This window comes from Danio rerio, chromosome 7 (assembly GCF_052040795.2).
Source record: "Danio rerio strain M-AB ecotype USA chromosome 7, GRCz13ab, whole genome shotgun sequence".
NCBI lineage: Eukaryota > Metazoa > Chordata > Actinopteri > Cypriniformes > Danionidae > Danio > Danio rerio.
The window spans coordinates 73,355,600-73,375,484 of NC_141027.1; the positions used below are offsets into that span (position 1 = coordinate 73,355,600).

Here is a 19,885-nt window from a genome sequence, read left to right on the forward strand (position 1 = left end):
ATGTTTTTCTCTTACCTCCTCAAGCACCCACAGGGAGTCTATCTTCTTTTGCTCCTAGAGGGAAAGTAGTTTATGCACTGCAGTTTGGACTTGTCTGCATCCACCCTGCTTGAACTGGAGGTTAAGGAGCGAGAATCCGGCCATGACTTTATTCTCCTCTAGAGTTTAATAGGGTTCACCTTCTCAACCTACCACCACTGCAAAGAGACAAAGAGGTCTTTTTTTCAAACAATGACAAGTGACCATCAAAATTTCACAACCAGAAAAAAAAAAAAAAAAAAATATATATATATATATATATATATATATATATATATATATATATATATATATACAGTTAAAGTCTGAATTTATTAACCCCCATTTTAATTATTATTATTTTATTATTCATGATTATTTTTCCCCAATATCTGTTTGACGAATTAGTAATTAGGCAAATCATAGTATAACAGTGGTTTCTGGTTCTGTAGGCAATCAAAAATATATTACTTTAGGGGGCTAATAATATTAACCTTAAAATGGTAAAAAAAATAAAAAAATAAAAACTGCTTATATCCTAGCTGAAATAAAACAATAAGGCTTTTTCCAGAAAAAAAAATTATAGAGAATACTGTGAAAATTTCCTTGATCTGTTTAACATCATTTGGGAAATAATAGCAAAAGAAAACAAAATTGACAAGGGCTAATCATTTTGACTTCAACTGTATATTTCAAACTTATACTTAAATTAATGTCCCATCAAATTTAATGTGGCATTTAATCCTGAAATCTTTTTTCGTAGCTTTTCAAAATGTTCCCTGTGCACTCATTCGCCTTCCAACTGACCTCTACCTGCAAATGATTACAATATCTTCCACACTTTCTCCACATAAAATCCCCTCAGTTTAATGGTCCGTTGTGCAAGTTGGTGAATCTGAAGCTGGAGCACACCAAATGCATACAGTACAGTTACTGTATGACAAATCAGGAAGTCTAATTCATTATATCAAATCACCCAGAGACTGATTAATAAAGTTCGTCACACAAAACTCTTTGTGCGATCAAGGAAAACTCATATAGAGGGCAGCCGATCATGTGTGAAGGAAATGCACATATCAGGTCTCAGGAGAGAATAAGCCAAATCTGCTCTAAGGAAACGCTGTGAAAGACATGATTTAAGTTTGACCCATGACAATAGACCGATTAAAGGTGCAGTAGGTGATCTGCCTAAATGCTAACCGGTTAGTATAATAGACCCTTTTCTCATTTCCGGTTTCTCAGTAGCAGAAGACGTCATAGCTGGGTAAACTTAGAGTGCAGTGAATGGGAGAGTACAACAAATACTTTTTTTTTACAATCCTAATTGCTGAAATAATAAAAGAAAAACACCATGGTGTTATCAAGACTTTCAGAAAAAGGGAAAAAAAATTGTGTGAGACTGATAACCGCAGCCAGAGGAGAGAATAAAGTGAAATTTACTCTCAGCCCCATAGACGCTACATTAAAAACACCTCGCATAAGCGGTAATTCGTTTTTTGTAATTTGACCTAAAAATACCCATAAATGCATATAAATCTTCATACGTTTTTTTAAATAATTGAAATATTGAAAACTTTTAAGGATTTAATATTATGATGACAGTTTAACACGTCATAACAGGCTTGTGAAAAGGGTCCATATCTTTCAAATACAATCCCTCCCCTGTCGTCCAGACCCATGCCTCCTGAAATCGCGAACACGCACTTTAAAGATGACAGAGACCAACTAGATCATGTCATTCGCCAGTTAGAAACTTTATAGTACTTTGTAATACTACAAATCTGAGCGAAAAACAGTATATATGTATATATATATATATATACATATACATATACATATATGTATTTATATTTATATTTATATTTATATATATATATATAAATATATATATATATATATATATATATATGTATATATACATATATATATATATGTATGTATGTATGTATGTATGTATGTATGTATGTATGTGTGTGTGTGTGTGTGTGTATATATATCACTTATCAGTCTCATTTTCTCACAGGCTTTGTCCTAGGTGTCTGCTGTATGCTTAGTGGTTGGTCGGTGGGTGCAGGAATTACACTTTTAGTAAGCCTTACTGTACTTGCACGCTATTTCAGACCGATTATTCAGAGTAACGGTAAAGAACATAGGGAGAGCATCACAGGTTGTCATTGTTCAAAAGTGAACCAATGTGAATATAAAAGCAACTTCACCTCAGTACTGCAGGCTAGGCGGAATAGCGCTATTTTCTGATGTTTTGTTGTTAAACTAAATAAAAATCTACATTATCGATGCTGTAAAAGGCCCTTATGAAACTGAAAATAGTCACATCAATCGTTCAGCTTGAGATTTCAGTGGCTGAACAACACTTCCATGCATATAACCCATTCGTAACACAACACAAACATCAGCTTTACGTGCCTAAAATATTTTTAAAACAGAACATTACCCCTCTAAAAGAAATACTTTAGCCATGGTGTCGTCCTTTCTCCAGCGTGCAAAACTAACCCCAATATTGATTCAGGATGTTCAAAAGTTTTGATTTAGCATTTGTTTTTAGCTCTGTCACTCATGTCCACGCGGATCTGCAGTTTGGGCTACTTATCATAATTTGAGAATTGTCAGCCTGACAATATTTAATTGGATGAACATTTTTTAGTTTTATGCCTGACCCAGAATAGAAAAATACATTTAGATCATTTACTTTAATCAGCACTATTGGACTGTGAAGAGACTTTCAACCAGCACAACCAAAAATGTTTCTGAAGACAATCTCCTACTGCACCTTTAAGGGTCTGTAAATATTTAAACAAACAATAAAAGATACATTTGATTTATTATTTCAAAATTGTGACCTTATTCTCACAAATCCCAAATTAATCTCACAAACTGATAAAGAAAACGATTTGTCATTCTCTTTTTTTTTTTTTTCTCGGCACAGAATAACATTATACAGTATGCACACTTCGTCTGTCCAGAATTTGAAAAACGTACTATTTGCAATTGTGAATGGAAAGTTGTGAGATAAGATAACAATTTTATGTCAAATGTTGGCAGCACGGTGACGCAGTAGGTAGCACAATCGCCTCACAACAAGAAGGACTCTGGTTTAAGCCCCGCTGGGTCAGTTTCTTCTGGGTGCTCCGTTTTCCCCCAGAGTCCAAAGACGTGCTATAGGTGAATTGGGAAATCTAAATTGTCCGTAGTGTATGTGTGTGAATGAGAGTGTATGGATGTTTCCCAGAGATGGGTTGCAGCTAGAAGAGCATCCGCTGCGTAAAACATGTGCTGGGTAAGTTGGCGATTCATTCCGCTGTGGCGACCCGAGATTAATAAAGGGACTAAGCTGACAAGAAAATAAATGAATGAAAAATGTTAATAGTAATGGTGGCTCGGTGGCTCAGTGGTTAGCACTGTCGCCTCATAGATAAATACATTAGATGTCGCCTGGCCTATTGTTGTCTATTGGACGGAATGCGTCAATAGCGCCACCATCTTGGTACAGGGTAGCGCTCCTTTGAAATGAATGCGGGACCAAGGTACAGGGGAGGACTGTGGCCATCCAAACCCAGAGATAAACACATATACACATATATCTATGATCAGGAGTTTTCCTGGATGTTAGTATGTAATTTTTTTTTTCTAATTACGAAAATGACATCACTTTTCTACATTGATGGATCAGTGACCGCACGGGCATTCCTGACAAAAAGCTTGTGTTTGTGTGTATGGAAATGTACTATCCACCCTCCCTGTTAAATCTAATCTAATCATGTCCTGAAACACAGCTCTTCTCCTGCTTTCACTTCTCATACTGACGGAGGGAGCGATTCGTTTGTGAATGAATCCCCCGAACGACTCTTTCACTAACGTTAGCTGACAATAATACAAGTTTCTGGCAGCGCAGCATCTCGTTGTCATATTTCTTTTGCATTGTTTGCTGATTTTATTAAACAAAACTAGCATAAGCTGAGTGTTTAGTGCGAGTTGGAGCTAATTTGCCTTATGGTAAATGCAGTAAGTGACTGCATTATCATCAATAACGTTACCTGATTACCACAAAAGTTCAGAACATACAAAAACAGAAAAAAACTTAATCTTACCTATGAAATGTTCTGCCTTTGTGCTTTATTTTCTTTGTTTGCTCGTTACTACACCCGTAGACAGCGCTAAAGTCCCGCATCTTCACGTAATAAAACTGTCTTGACTAGTGCGGTTGAATGACATTTGTCCTGGGAGCACTGTACCAATGTGGCGGCGCTATTGACGTATGCTCAGGGTCCCTATGTGATATCTAGTGTATATATCTATGCTGTCGCCTTACTGCAAGAAGGTTGCTGGATCGAGTCCCGGCTGGACCAGATGGCGTTTCTGTGTGGAGTTTGCATATTCTCTCTGTGTCTGCGTGGGTTTCCTCTGGGTGCTCCGATTCTCCCACAGTCCAAAGACATGTGCTATAGGTGAACTGGATGAATTAAATTGGCCGTAGTGTACGAGTTTGTATGGGTGTTTCCCAGCACTAGGTTCCTGTCATACACACTCGTTCACACACAATCAATCAAAAAAATCAAGTGCGGTGGCAAATCCCTTTGAATATATGAAGTTGCTTATTATATAATTGTTGCTAATTAATAAATAATTATTATATATTAATTATATAATAATAATAATAATAATAATAATAATAATAATAATAAACAAACACATAATTTGAATGAACCACATGTGATAAACAAGGAAGCTAAAATGAAGTAGAAAGTTGGCCAATGTTTTCTGCCTGAAGGTGTTGCAGTTGTAAAATATTGTGGCTCAAAAGTGTTCAAATCAGCCAGATATGGTTCTTAAAAATATTAAAATACTTATGCAAGCCACATTTGTCCAGGCTGGTGTTGTTTTAAAACATTACATAATCCTTTAAAATGATTCAAATCAGTTGCAGTTCTGTTTAATAAAAAACTGTTGCAGAGGAAAAAACGTTCAGTATGTCATTTCAAACCCATAAGATTTTAGTTATTCATTGAAACACAATATTTTTATGTCAATTGAGAGAAACCAATAGATTCAAAAACATCGAGGCATAATAAAACAAATCCATATGAATCGTGTGTTGTGGCACGAATCTTGCGAATAGACACAGCTGCTTCAAGATCCTTAACCTTAGCCTTGCTCAAAGACAAGATCTACCCGTCAAATTAAGGCTTTTTTATTTGCATTTTGAGGCCTTCAATTGAACATTTTTGAACCATGTAGATTGCAGTTTAACCATCTTTAAAATGTTGTTTTAAATTATCTGTGATGATCTTTTGTAAAAAAAAAAATCTGTGACAATGCATCTGGAAGACAGGAGCATTTTCAGGGTGTCCACAAAGTCTAACACTAAATTTAGACCTCAAAAAGTCTTCAATTTAATAACTCTTATTTGGTTTCATTATCATCCTTACATCCGTACAGTAATGTTTTATCAAAAGTTCTCCATGTAGTTATGCATAAATGTGTTTTGTGAACAAACTTAGCTTATTATAGTTTTTAAAGTTTGTCATTTTCAAAAGAAAAATTATGCTAATAAAAAGTATATGTGTATTACTAGAGTTATACATTTTTGTTTTGTTATATTGTTTAAAATATTTGACTAAGAAATAACCAATTTTGATGGGGCAAGTAAAAAAATATTCCACTGGCCATTACAAAAATCCTTAAAGTTTTCGCCTTTAAACGTCTGAAATTTTATTCATGATGGTCTTAAAAGTCTTAAATTTGACTTTGTGAAACCCTGATTTTATAAATCAGCTGCAATACAATTCTACAAATAATAATCATAATAATTACAAATAATAATAATAATAACATTCATAAATACACTGAAAATGTTAATTAGATTAACTTTTTTTAAGATAAGTGGTTGTAAACAATTTTTATAGGCTGAATTTAAACAAGTTAAATTTAGAAATGTTCAACTTAATTAGTTTAAATTTAGCTTATATAAATTGTTTGCAACAATTTGCAATGAACCATTTTTTCAGTTTATACTAAAAACATTATAATATAACTCAGCAATTGTAACTGTGGTTTTGTACCATATTTTACGGCATCAATTCACAATGTTATTAGAAGCCAAACTGCTGCTTGCAGCTGCATATTATTGTGAGAGCTTAGCAGTTTAATAAAAAAAGTTTGATTTAAAAAAGAAAAGAAAGAGATGTTTTCAACTTCGTAGGTGCACCTGAAAAACGCATGTAGGTCACTCTCTATTTGCGCGCACAAGCCACACGTCTCCATATGAAATAACAAACTTGAGCTTAAAAAAACACATACATACATACTTCAGTGAATCAAGTGATAAACAAGATAACAAAGTAGAAAGTTTGGACAATCAGAAATGTTTTCTGCCTAAATGCAAATGCATTTCAAAACACTTCTACAAACCGCATATTTCATGCTTACGCTGTTTTGCAACATTAAATAACAACTGTAGTTAGACAGAATCTAATAACATGCACACTGAAATAACTTTAACTGAGGCACCGGATGCGCCACTCAGAGCTGCGACACGGCACACCGACGTGCACATTCACATGTTATTTAAGTGAAACTATTTAGATGGCGCTCTGTGGCGTGGCAGAAATATGAACAGTGTCCTGTGTCGTGACTGAGCGCCACGGACAGCCGCCGACTTGAGGCGCCGGTTTGTGTACCCTAATAGAAACCTATGTTTAGAATTCTAAAATACATGGCGCAACGCTGAGCATCCCCGAGCGGCTCTTCTGGTGCGCGACCTGCTTAAGACAAGTTCGTTTCCAATGCAGGGACGCGCAAGTGAGGCAACTTTCCAGCTGCACCTAGTTAAGACCGCGAGAAATGCAAACATCTAAAGTTTTAGGAAGACGCTATGAAAGTACACATGTTTGCAAACCCACCTTAAGTTACAAACAATGGCGCCAAAGAGAGCGATCATGTGGTGAATGTTGATCATGTGTCGAGCCCAATGAGCCCTACATCTAAAAATAAAGCAAGCGTGTTCCTTTGGTGATATTGCTTTGACTCACACACTGAAAATGGCGGACGTGAAACAACAAACTGAGGATATGGTAATGCACGGCTGTCAATCAAAATTGGTGGAAGTCAGTCTCAAAACCACTCCGATTGGTCCACCGTTTTTATGTTGTTAATTTGAAAAAAAAAGGACTGGGTGTGTTTATATCACCCCAATATGACGATCTATACACTATAGCTACACACATGTCTGTCCAAACAGCTTGAAAAGTAGATTTTTAATCAAGATCTTTAAATCAAGTATAATCAGCAATTTTTTCTTCCTAAAGTCTAGATCTGTGTAATCTTAGTGTTGTGTAGCCGTGCATTTATACTTCTGTGTGCTGTTTGTGTTGCTCTGCAACACTTCCAAAACATAAGCTGGCAGTAGGCTTTTGTGTTCCTCTGTGTCGAGTTTCTTTACAGGTGTTTTCTTTTTCTGAACGCTACCTTAATGTACAAGTAGCTAAAACTCGCTCTTTCAGAAGTGAATACCGGCTTCTGCATAAAACCGTCAGAGAGAAGCAAACTTTAAGTATGTAATTTCAAACTCGTATGCTTTTATAAATCATTGATACGCGATATTTTCAATAAAACCCAAAGTTGTCTTTCGCTTTATTGTAAGATAACCAATGCATAGAAGATCCAAAAACACAGTAAAATATGAATCAAGCAATGTGGCACATATCTTGTAAATATATACAGTTGCTTAATATAATAAAAAAACATCTCCAAAACACTAGCTGGCAGTAGGCTTTTGTGTTCCTCTATGTCGAGTGTCTTCACAGGTGTTTTCTTTTTCTGAACGCAATGTTAATTTAAAAGTAGCTAAAACTCGCTCATTCAGAGGCGAGAACCGGCGGGCGTGCAACAACTTTAATCATAAGGTAAACACAAAACAAAAGTTTTCATCGTGAGCTCCTTCACGGGACACTTGTAAACACTCGACTTCGCACGGCTATCGGTCACGCCCACACAGGTCACAGCTACAAATAACAGAGCTTGCGTTTCGCTTCAGCTTTGGTGAGGGATATGCGACTGTGCAAAGGCTGCATCAATGCATCACGTGCGTAGCTGGTGAAACATTTTTTTAAATGAAAAATTGTCTTTCACTTTATTGAAAGATCACCAATACATGGAAGATCCAAAAACACAATAAAATAAATATGAATTTAACGAATCAAGCAATGTGGCACAAATCTTGTGAATATAAACTAAAAAACACATGCATTGAATGAATTGCAATTTTTTTCTGTCTAAATGTGTGGCAATGGTGAAAAAAAGTGTCTTTAAATATGTGTCTACAACCCGCATATTTCAGGCTTACGTTGTTTTATAACATTGCATAACAATTTGAAAGAGTTTCAAATCAGTTTCGGTACTTCTGCATAAAACCGTCAGAGAGAAGCAAACTTTCAGTGTGTCATTTTTGATTGGTAGTGTGAGAGAACTGGCTACGGGTCTGAGGACTTTTGCAGGTCACTGGTGCTCAAGTATGTCTGGCATAGATCACTTAAAAACGAAAAAGACAGGACTGACGGTTGTCCTTTCACCTTGGCTTCTCAATGGTTACAAAATGTCCATTTCAGTATAAATCTGTTTGATTGTTTCTAAACATCTTTAACAAAAAAAAAATTAACAGATTTAGTCAGTGAGCAAAAAAGCAGGTCCTCAAGAGTCCATTTTTACACCACATCCTTATCCATCGCGCCAGTAGCCTGAAAGCTCCTCTGTTTCAGCTGAAGGATGAAATGAGTTGGCCGTTTGTGAAGAAAGCACTCGAGCATAACCCCCCAAAAAAAGGTTTGCTAGTAATAATAATAAAATGTGTGAGTTTTGGGAGGCTTCATAGTCGAAATAGGGGTGATGTTCAGCCAAATTCATATCTCCAGAGTTAATCTTTCCGTCCTCCTGTTCTCGTCTCTTCCTCTGAAGCTTTTTAAGGCCAGTGACTATGGAGCTCAAAACATGGCAAAACGATCCGAATTTGAATTGTGTTCATTGAATTATTAACAATTGTAATTGAATAAAACTGAACCAGAATATCAGATTGTAAAATTAGGATTCAAAAGGAAAGTCTAAATGATCACTAAAAAGTTAAACCATATTAAATAAAAATGGAGGTTAAAATATGGCAAAACGATCTGAATTTGAATTCTGTTCATATGAATTATTAACAATAGTAATTGAATAAAACTGAATCAGAAGTTAAGATTCAAAAGAGAATCTGATAATCAGTTGGCACCATTAACCCTTTAGATCTGTGCAAAAAACAAACCTTAGTTTCTGTATTTTATATGAAGTATGACAGCAAAGTTTGTGCATGTGTGTGTGTGTGTGTGTGTGTGTGTGAGAGTGACCTTTGCGCACTAACCTTGTTGTGTCTGAGAAAATCAAAATATGCGTCTCAGCTCTCAGAACTACATTGAGTAAACAAAAACAAAGACTGTGTATTTATGCACCATCACATGTTGTTATAATGGAAGTCAATGGCGCAAAAACAGCCACCAACAGTAAATTAGGGCGAAAAAATGAAAATCTAACAATCTGTAAAAGGCAATATTGTTACTAATCATTCACATATCTAAGACTGTGATAAAAGGAAAATAAAAATCTAGTCCACAACTACTTTTTTACATTGCAAATATGTCATTTTGTGTGTGTTTTTCACCAAGTCAGTGACATCATTTGTGAATTTGTCAATTAAAAAGTTAAAACCCTGTAATTTAAAAAACACAACATTTAGTAGTTTTGATCAGAGCAGAGATTGATTAACAGATTTATGCAAAATATTGACATATTTATCTGATGCATTTTTACAGCAGTTTAGTTCAGTGGATGTTTTCATCTCGAACATAACAAAAGGGGTGGAAAATTTGAACAGTGCACAAGGGTTCTGCATAAAACAAACAAAGTCAAGGTCTCACAATAGTCTAGAGCAGGGGTCACCAATCTCGGTCCAGGAGGGCTGGTGTTTCTGCGGGATTTTGCCTCAACACACCAGCCTGGATGTTTCAAGTATACCTAGTAAGACCTTGATTAGCTTGTTCAGGTGTGTTTAATTAAAGTTGAAGCCAAAATCTAAAGGGCTGTTTCTCAATTCCAATAACGCAGAGAACGGACTTGCGTTCTTGTGGAGAACGGTCTTGCCAGGTGTCCTCGGAAGAACGAACTCAGGAGACCGCGAGGGCAGAGAACGCGTCCTTTAAGAAATGGGATGCTGCGTTCTTCCTAAAGGTTCATGTGACCTTCACGTGTTTTAAATGGAAATTATTTAAACATTACAGCACTCATACAACGATTTATTGTTTCCCCCCTCTTCAAAATATATACTTTGCATAAAAACATTATAAATATACGCTGCACAATATAAATAAAACAAATTTTAACATGAATTTCCACAAACAAACAACCCTTAATGTGTTTATTCCTTTATTAAGATGTTCATGGTATTGTTTACTTTCACCGTTTCATTTAGGGAAACTCCTGAGGTAAATAAGTGATATCTCTGAACCTTAATAATAAATCTAAATTAAATGCTGCGCTTCCCACCTCCAGTCGCAATGACTTCTGGGACTTCCAGAGCGAGTTCGGTGCTCAAGTCTGCATCAGTGCGTTCTCGATATCAAGATCACATTCGGGAAGTTTCATGCGTCCTCCGTACTTGCGATCTTGAGTATTGGAACTGAACTTAGGCAGATGATGATGACGTTGCACGAGAACGCAAGACCGCTGAAGAACGCATATTGAGAAACAGCCAAGGACACCGGCCCTCCAGGAACAAGTTTTTGTGACCTCTGATCTAGAGCTCATCCAGACTGAAATGATGTGCAAAAACCTCAAAAACTCCTCCAGAATGAGCTGAGAGAAATGATTACTTTAAATAATTACTGCTAAACGTCGATGTACTGTACAGGTATCTCAATCTGTCTTAAGTTTGTAACTCATGACTTTCCTATTTTGGTGTTTTTATTTATTTATTTATTTATTTATTTATTTATTTATTTATTTGTTAATAAATAAAAAAATGATGACACAATGTGAGATGTCATCTGAGGTTTTATCTTTAACATCTTAAGACCTGTCTAGGACTGTATAGTTGTTTTTAAGTATGTCCTGATACAGAATCCAAGAAATTCAATAGGGGGTAATAACTTTTTCACACAACTGTATTTACGCGAGCACATCATTGCAACCTGGCCTAAATCTGCAACTCAGATTTGCTTTAAACAAAAGTCTTATTTGAGTTGTACTTGCACAAACTGCTTTGATTATTGAAACCCAGTGTTGTCTGGTTTTACAATAGACTTGATTTATTTTGCTGCCTGCAATATCAGGAACTAGGCTTTCTGTTTGAAAACAGTGTTGAGGAATTACATCACTTTTCAGCACAATGCACGCTGAATCCAGAATCCGTCTGCTTCCTAACCGTGGTATTTCAGACCAATTGTGTGCGACAGACTAAACAGACATTGAATTGTGATGATGGCGGAAAACTAAAGCAACGAAATTACATCAAAGCCTCCATGAATAGCTGTGTGTTATTTTAGGAGTATTGAAAATGCTTTAGCTTTTATTGGTTGTTTTGAAGTCTACAACTGAATCTTGTTTTCTTTCTTGGGAAATAAACAGTATTGCAGGAAGTGTGGCTGAGAGTTTTGACACCGAGAGTGGATTTGAGGACTCTGAGACCAGTGATGTTGCTAACTCTGTGGGGAGATTCATCTCTCGCTTCATCGACAAGGTGTGCACAGAAAGCGGAGTGACTCAGGATCATATCAAGAGCCTGCATAGTATGATTCCAGGTAAAACAGTGTTTATGCATTCACATAGCAGCATATGTTTACTTTTCTAAGGCCTTGTCCACACAAACAAGGGTATTTTGGCAGTTTTTTCTACGCAGTTTGTCTGTTTGTTTACACGAAAACATATTGAACCCATATAAACCCACACAGCCTATACCAGGGGTCACCAATCTCATTCCTGGAGATCCGGCGCCCTGCAGGGTTTAGCTCCAACTTGCCTCAACACACCTGCCTGGGTGTTTCAAAGGGTGTAAGACCTTGATTAGCTTGTTCAAGTGTGTTTGATTAGGGTTGGATCTAAAATCTGCAGAACATCGGCCCTCCAGGAACAAGTTTGGTGATCCCTGGCCTACACCTTCCTCAAAGTATTTGTCTGTTTGTTCAGGTATTGTGGCAATGCAGATGGAGACTCTAGAGGTGGTTCACAGAGAAAGCAGAAGACTGCCGCCCATTCAAAAGGTAAAAACTTATTTCCAATTGGTGAAAGCTGTCCACAGCATCTCACTGTTTACTCGGTCATGACACGGCAGCAAAGTTCCATGATTATTACACCAGAATTAGAGTATAGTTCCTAGACATAAGGGCGTATAGAACACTATTCATTTTCTGTCAGCAGTAGTACACTATGTAACTACAGTAGAGTCGAGCTTTAAATAGGAAAGCTATTGGAACTTGTGGAAAATTATTTTAGATTGAGATGCTTATGTTCCAATCTGATTCAATGGTCTATGCTAAGCTAAGCTAAACGTTCTTGCACCAAACCCAGAGATTGACAGAATATATTGAAAAATGGTAAAACTCTTGGGAAGTTGTAAAGTGACCCTATTTCCACTCCCCAAAACGTGTATATGATGCAATTTATGTATACATTTAAAATATGTATAAGAAATTGTATTTTGTTTTATAATTGTAATAAAAATTGTATATGTAGGATTTTTTTTTTTTTTTACGTATGTATGTGTATATATACATAGTAAATATATATATACATGTATTACACAAATATATGATTCATTCATTTTCTCTTCGGCTCAGTCCCTTCATCAATCTGGGGTTGCCACAGCGGAATGAACCCCCAACTTATTCAGTATATCCTCTGTCCCCGACACTACCCTCACCACCCACACCCTCCGTTATATCCGCGTCTAGTGCGGTAGAGAAGAGAGGGCGGCGTCCCCGACACTACCCTCACCGCCCGCGCCCTCAGTTATATCCACGTCTAGGGCAGCAGAATAGAGAGGGTGGCGTTCGCGACACTACCCTCCCCACCCGCGCCCTCCGTTATATCCGCGTCTAGTGCGGTAGAATAGAGAGGGCGGCGTCCCCGACACTACCCACACCACCCACACCCTCAGTTATATCAGCGTCTTGGGCAGCATAATAGAGAGGGCGGCGTTCGCGACACTACCCTCACCATATATATACTATACTCGTCTAGGGCAACAGAATAGAGAGGGTGGCGTTCACGACACTACCCTCACCACCTGCGCCCTCCGTTATATCAGCATCTTGTGCGGTAGAATAGAGAGGGCGGCATCCCTGACACTACCCTCACCACCCGCACCCTCAGTTCTATCACCGTCTAGGGCGGCAGAATAGAGAGGGCGGCGTTCGAGACACTACCCTCACCACCCTCGCCCTCAGTTATATCTGCATCTAGTACGGTAGAATAGAGAGGGCGGCGTCCCCGACACTACCCTCACTACTGGCGCCCTCAGTTATATCTGCATCTAGTACGGTAGAATAGAGAGGGCGGCGTCCCCGACACTACCCTCACTACCGGCGCCCTCAGTTATATCTGCATCTAGTACGGTAGAATAGAGAGGGCGGCGTCCCCGACACTACCCTCACTACCGGCGCCCTCAGTTATATCTGCATCTAGTACGGTAGAATAGAGAGGGCGGCGTCCCCGACACTACCCTCACTACCGGCGCCCTCAGTTATATCAGCGTCTTGGGCAGCAGAATAGAGAGGGCGGCGTTTGCGACACTACCCTCACCATATATAAACTATACTCGTCTAGGGCGGCAGAATAGAGAGGGTGGCATTCGCGACACTACCCTCACCACCCACACCCTCAGTTATATCAGCGTCTTGGGCAGCAGAATAGAGAGGGCGGCGTTCGCGACACTACCCTCACCATATATATACTATACTCGTCTAGGGCGGCAGAATAAAGAGGGCGGCGTTCACGACACTACCCTCACCATATATATACTATACTCGTCTAGGGCGGCAGAATAGAGAGGGTGGCGTTTGCGACACTACCCTCACCACCCACACCCTCAGTTATATCAGCATCTAGTACGGTAGAATAGAGAGGGCGGCGTCCCCGACACTACCCTCACTACCGGCGCCCTCAGTTATATCACCGTCTAGGGCGGCAGAATAGAGAGGGTGGCGTTCGCGACACTACCCTCACCACCTGCGCCCTCCGTTATATCAGCATCTAGTACGGTAGAATAGAGAGGGCGGCGTCCCCGACACTACCCTCACTACCGGCGCCCTCAGTTATATCAGCGTCTAGGGCGGCAGAATAGAGAGGGCGGCATCCCTGCCCCCACTTTAGGGTTGAGGGCGGCGTGACCGTCCTTTGTCTAATGCGGCAGTTCAGCTTGCTCTGGCCCTGCTTGTGTGCAGGGCTTCTGCTTGAAGAAGGAACTCTGAGCTGGATAACGTCCCACTGTCCGAACAGTGAAAACAAACCAAGTTTGTTTTTCAAGAGAAGCCGTGGTAGATTTGTTTATTAGCGCGCAGTTCCAGAGAAGAAACTGATGGAGATCCCAACTGGCATCCCTAGTGTGAAGTGGTTCGCAGATTTCCACATTGCAAATACTTGCTGTAGTTCCCACTTGTTTTATTTATTTATGTATTTTATTAAAAGTAGAATCTGTTTCAGTTCTTGTCACGCTTCTGAATTGAACTAATGATCTAGATAATGACACCAGCGCAGAGCCAAACCAGGCTGTCTGGACAGTGTAAAACTTGATGGGTTGTGTCTCTGGTGATAAACACACAAGGCTTAATTATTGCGCCTGGAATTAAACCTAATAACTGATGCTTACTCAAACATCAAGAGGATCATTCAAAATACTGAAAATAAAATGATGAAAATAATGTTCAGGACCAAGAGTTTAATGTAAATTTTGCTTTAACTTGCGCATAGTGACTACCGTCATGTGTGCGCACACACAATCTGCCTTTGCATACACATTCTCTCTCTCTCTCTCTCTCTCTCTCTCTCTCTCTCTCTTTCTCTCTCCCACATACACAAACACACACACATACAGTTGAAGTCAGAATTATTAGCCCCCATAAATTAGTAGCACCCCTGTTTATTTTTCCCCAGTTTCTGTTTGACAAAGAAAATATTATTTCAACACATTTCTAAACATAATAGTTTTAATAGCTAATTTCTTTTAACTGATTTCTTTTATATTTGCCATGATGACAGTAAATAATATTTGACTAGATATTTTTCAAGACTCTTCTATACAGATTAAAGTGACATTTAAAGGCTTAACTAGGTTAATTAGGGTAACTAGGCAGGTTAGGATAATTAGGCAAGCTATTGTATAATGATGGTTTGTTCTGTAGACTATCAGGAAAAATATAGCTTAAAGGGGCTAATAATTTTGTCCTTAAAATGGCTTTAAAAAATTAATAACTGCTTTTATTCTAGTTGAAATAAAACAAATAAGACTTTCTCCAGAAGAAAAAATATTATCAGACATACTGTGAAAATTTCCTTGCTCTGTTAAACATCATTTGGGAAATATTTAAAAAAGAAAATAAAAAATCAAAGGGGGGGGCTAATAATTCTGACTTCAACTGTACATGCAGGTATTCACCATGCACAAGTTATTGCTGAATCAATAAAAATAAATACTGGAAAGCAAAACATCTCGCAGGCCGTGAGTTTGAGACCTCTGGACTCAAGTCTTATACCACTGTGAACAGCACAAACTGGGCTACAATAATTGTGGGGTACAAGATTATGTTTTCAAGAAAGAAGGTGGTATGCTTAGTTGGTAAAAAAAATAATAGTAATAAAGTCACTGAAATAACTCTTGTCTTGTTCAAAAGACTTTTAAGAACTGGATTTTGTAGGCTTCAATTTTGTGCTTGAAACTTATGTGAAAATCATCATGTTTACTGAAACATCCCAACAGGCACACAATGTCCTGAGACGTTAATTGGTTAGATTTAGGTGATGTCGGGTGACCAAAATTCAATGTCTATTGTGGAAATATAAATTTCTATCATCTAATTCCAAATGAACAATAATCAACTTATAACTGAAAAGTTATATTCTTTGGTTTTTAATTTTATCATTTCATTGACATGCCAGCTAGGAGGGACATTTAACCTTTGCCTTGCTGAATACAGGCTAAGCCAAAGTGATGCAATTATCGGTTTCACAGCATGGCTGTATCTATTGTCTTCCCTGTCTCCAGAACATTTGCACATTGTTGTAATGATGTACTTATATATTGATGAGATCAGACCTGGAGAAGGCATGGCACCCAGACTTTATTTGCATGCTTTGTTTGACTGTCCCCACCATGACTGACCCCACCTACATGCTGTAAATTGTATAAAATGTATAATGTTTGCTGTGGAGTTTAGAGTTTGCTTTCGATGACGCCACAGCCACGCTGAGTTCTTCTTATTAAAAAGGATTCTGCTTTGAAGACAACTGAAAGATTATCCCTGGTTTTTTTGGCTCTTAGAAGTTTACAACACTATCCAGCGTCTAAGGACAACGTTATTTTGAAGTTTAATAACGATGTCAAATGACGTTGATATTTGGTTGATTTTAGGTTGTGTTTGAAAGTGATCAAAATCCAACGTCGAGCCAACATCTTAAACCAACTACATATTGACCTCAAATACTGACATTTATTCGAAAGGTATGGCAACCAAAATTGAACGTCTGAAAGGCGTCATAGTGGTAAGGTCCACACAACGTCAAGCTGTAACATCATTTGATGTTGATATTTGGTGGTTTTGTCGAAAAATGACCAAATCCAACGTTTTTCCAACGTTAGACACTGACGTCGGTCTGACGCTGGGTTCTGATGTCAACACGCTTTTCATTTCCACCCAAAATGCAAATGTCCACAAGATGTTGGGGTACAACATCAATCTGACGTCATGTTGACATCCTGTGCCTGCTGGGATGTCTATGGCTAGATGTCAATGTAGATGCATAATAAGGAATGAGATTGATGGAGACGAAATAAGTTTAAAATCTTTTCTGTGTTAAGTTTGTTGAGAATATATTTGGCTATCACACAAAATAACTTAAGATTAACTTGCTAGTGCAGTTAAGATGTTTATTGGTAAACATATATGTCATATACCATACATATGATCATACATTTTTTTTCCAGCCCAAGATCCTGCGTCCTGCTCTGCTGCCAGGGGAGGAGCTTGTGTCTGAGGGTCTGCGGGTGGTTTTGGACCCTGACGGTCGAGAGGAGGCCACCGGAGGACTTCTAGGAGGACCACACATTCTGCCAGCAGAGGGAGCTCTGTTCCTCACCACATACCGCATCGTTTTTAAAGGCACTCCTCATGACCCGCTAGGTAAAGACTTTTTACTTTGACTCTCCTATTTATAACATATTACCATAGCATGATATCTTCTTTTGTTTGTTTGTTTTTCATTTTCTGTATGTAATTAGGATTAAAATTGTCACTCAGAAATGATTACATTTTATAATAATTGTCTCTCCATGGTGGAGTCCAACTGGTTAAAAGACATTTTTAATTAAATCTGTTTTAGAAATTGAACACATTTAAATATGACACTGTTTAATCATGACTACAATATAGGTATTATTATTATTATACTTTATATGTATAAAAAATATGTGAAATGCAGTAACTTTATTTGAAATATACAAATTGAATTATACAAAACATATAGTGCATGTGTACATATTTGTGTGCATATATATACATATATACAGTTAAAGTCAGAATTATTAGCCCCCCTGAATTATTAGCCCTCCTGTATATTTTTCCCCAATTTCTGTTTAACGGAATGAAGATTTTTTCGATACATTTCTAAACATAATAGTTTTAATAGCTTATTTCTAATAACTGATTTATTTTATCTTTGCCATGATGACAGTAAATAATATTTTACTAAATATTTTTCTAGATAATATATAATTATATTATAGCTGATATATAATTTTGACCTTAAAAAATTTAAAACTGCTTTTATTCTAACCGAAATAAAACAAATAGGACTTTCTCCAGAAGAAAAAATATTATCAGACATACTGTGAAAATCTCCTTGGTCTGTTAAACATAATTTAAATATTCAAAATATTTTTTAAAAATTCAAAGGGAAACTAATATATATTTATATATTTTAATATATTCTATATATTCTAATATATATATATATATATTATATATTATTCATACTCCTGGCAAATTCTGACTTAAAGTTTTTGTTAAAATATAAATAAAAGCTGAAAATATTTTTATTTCTACAATCATGCGTTTTGTACATTGTCTTATTATCTTTTGGGACAAGCCTGTGTCATTTCTGGTTGAAAAAAAAAAAAACTTGCTGTTTGAATAAAAGTTATTTCACAATTAAATTAACTTCAGAACGTCAGAGTTTGCCAGTGGTATGATTAATTTCAGGCATGACTGTGTATATTAGCATACTGTTAATCTGTCTGGTAGAACAATGAAAAGCAAATTAATTGTTTCTCCTGGGCAGATCCATCTGTAAATAATTAGACTGAACTCATTTTAATTATGCAATGCAAACACATTTAGTCATGCGCAAGTTGTAGCTTAGAGGACTTTACATTAAAATGGTGCAGCAGACCAATGTACTTCAAATGAGGACCAGGAACCTCTCCTATTTCTTAACAGTATTTTAATTTGTGATTCACCGAATGCTAAGTGGTTGGGATCAATATTAGAGTAAATGATGATGGATACTAAGTTTTTGGGTGAACCAGTCCTTTCTCAGAGTCCACAGCTCAGGCTTCCATAATGTTTTACTTGTAGATTTGTCGACATAAAATAGTTCTGTCTGAGGAAAAAAAGTAAATCTAGCTCCTAAAGCTTATCTGCATAGCGAGTTGGTTCTAAACGTATTTGAATGGTTTTAATTGACCTCATATGGGTTTGAAACAAAAAAAGTGTGAGTAGGCGCTGAAGGAAATTTGAGGTTGTAGAGTTTACTGCTCTATATTTAGAGAGATTAACTCTGTTTGGAGTTCTTGCTGTGATCGTGTGTTTATGTTTGTGCGTCTGCGCAGTTGGCGAGCAGGCCGTGATCAGAAGTTTCCCAGTGTCCACGCTAACCAAGGAGAAGAAGATCACCATTCAGAACCAGCTCCAGCAGAACATGCAGGAGGGGCTTCAGCTGAGATCTGCCTCCTTTCAGGTACTGATGCACTCAGTGGGCATCTATTGAAAGGCCTCAAATGCAAACTTTGTCAATAACACATTCTATTATGTTCAAGAGTGTGGTCAAATGTGTCACCCAAATGAAGAGTTAGTTGATCCAAAGCTGAAAATTCTGTTATCAGTTACTCCCCCTCATGTCATATCAATCTCCTCAATCGTCATGAGAAGAAAATTTAAGGTTTTATTAAATGAAATCTGAGAGCTGCCTCATCTTCCGTAGACCTCAACGGTCCCAAGACATTTAAAGTCCAGAAAAGGAACCAAAGACATTGTCAAAACATGTCATCATGTGACTTCAGGCGACACCAAGAACACCTTTGTCCACCAAAAAAAACTCGACTCTTTCTAGTCAGGACAGGATGTGCATCCATTACAGGCAATATGTGTTGTGCTGCTGACACTAATGACTGTACGTAGCATTGTCTGTTGTAAACGCACACCCTGACGTGACCCTGTCACAGAAGAGAAGACAGACAAACAAAGTCATTCATACAGTTTTCTTTTTTTTTGCACACGGTGAAAGATGAAAAAATTATGAGGACGTAGAAGATATCATTGAAGATGTTTATTCAACATAGCAA

The 19,885-nt window shown here is 37.5% G+C and overlaps 1 protein-coding gene across 3 annotated transcripts in view; it reads left to right on the forward strand.

The window, feature by feature from the left end:
• The window catches only part of sbf2 (SET binding factor 2), a 288,968-nt gene that overhangs the window by 200,571 nt on the left and 68,512 nt on the right, over window positions 1-19,885 (forward strand). For all 3 annotated transcript variants that reach the window (XM_087262128.1, XM_087262129.1, XM_087262130.1), the window contains exons 20-23: window positions 11,683-11,855; window positions 12,241-12,314; window positions 17,252-17,447; window positions 19,154-19,281. In XM_087262128.1, the coding sequence (XP_087118254.1) occupies window positions 11,683-11,855; window positions 12,241-12,314; window positions 17,252-17,447; window positions 19,154-19,281 (571 nt within the window). The remainder of the gene's footprint in view (window positions 1-11,682; window positions 11,856-12,240; window positions 12,315-17,251; window positions 17,448-19,153; window positions 19,282-19,885) is intronic.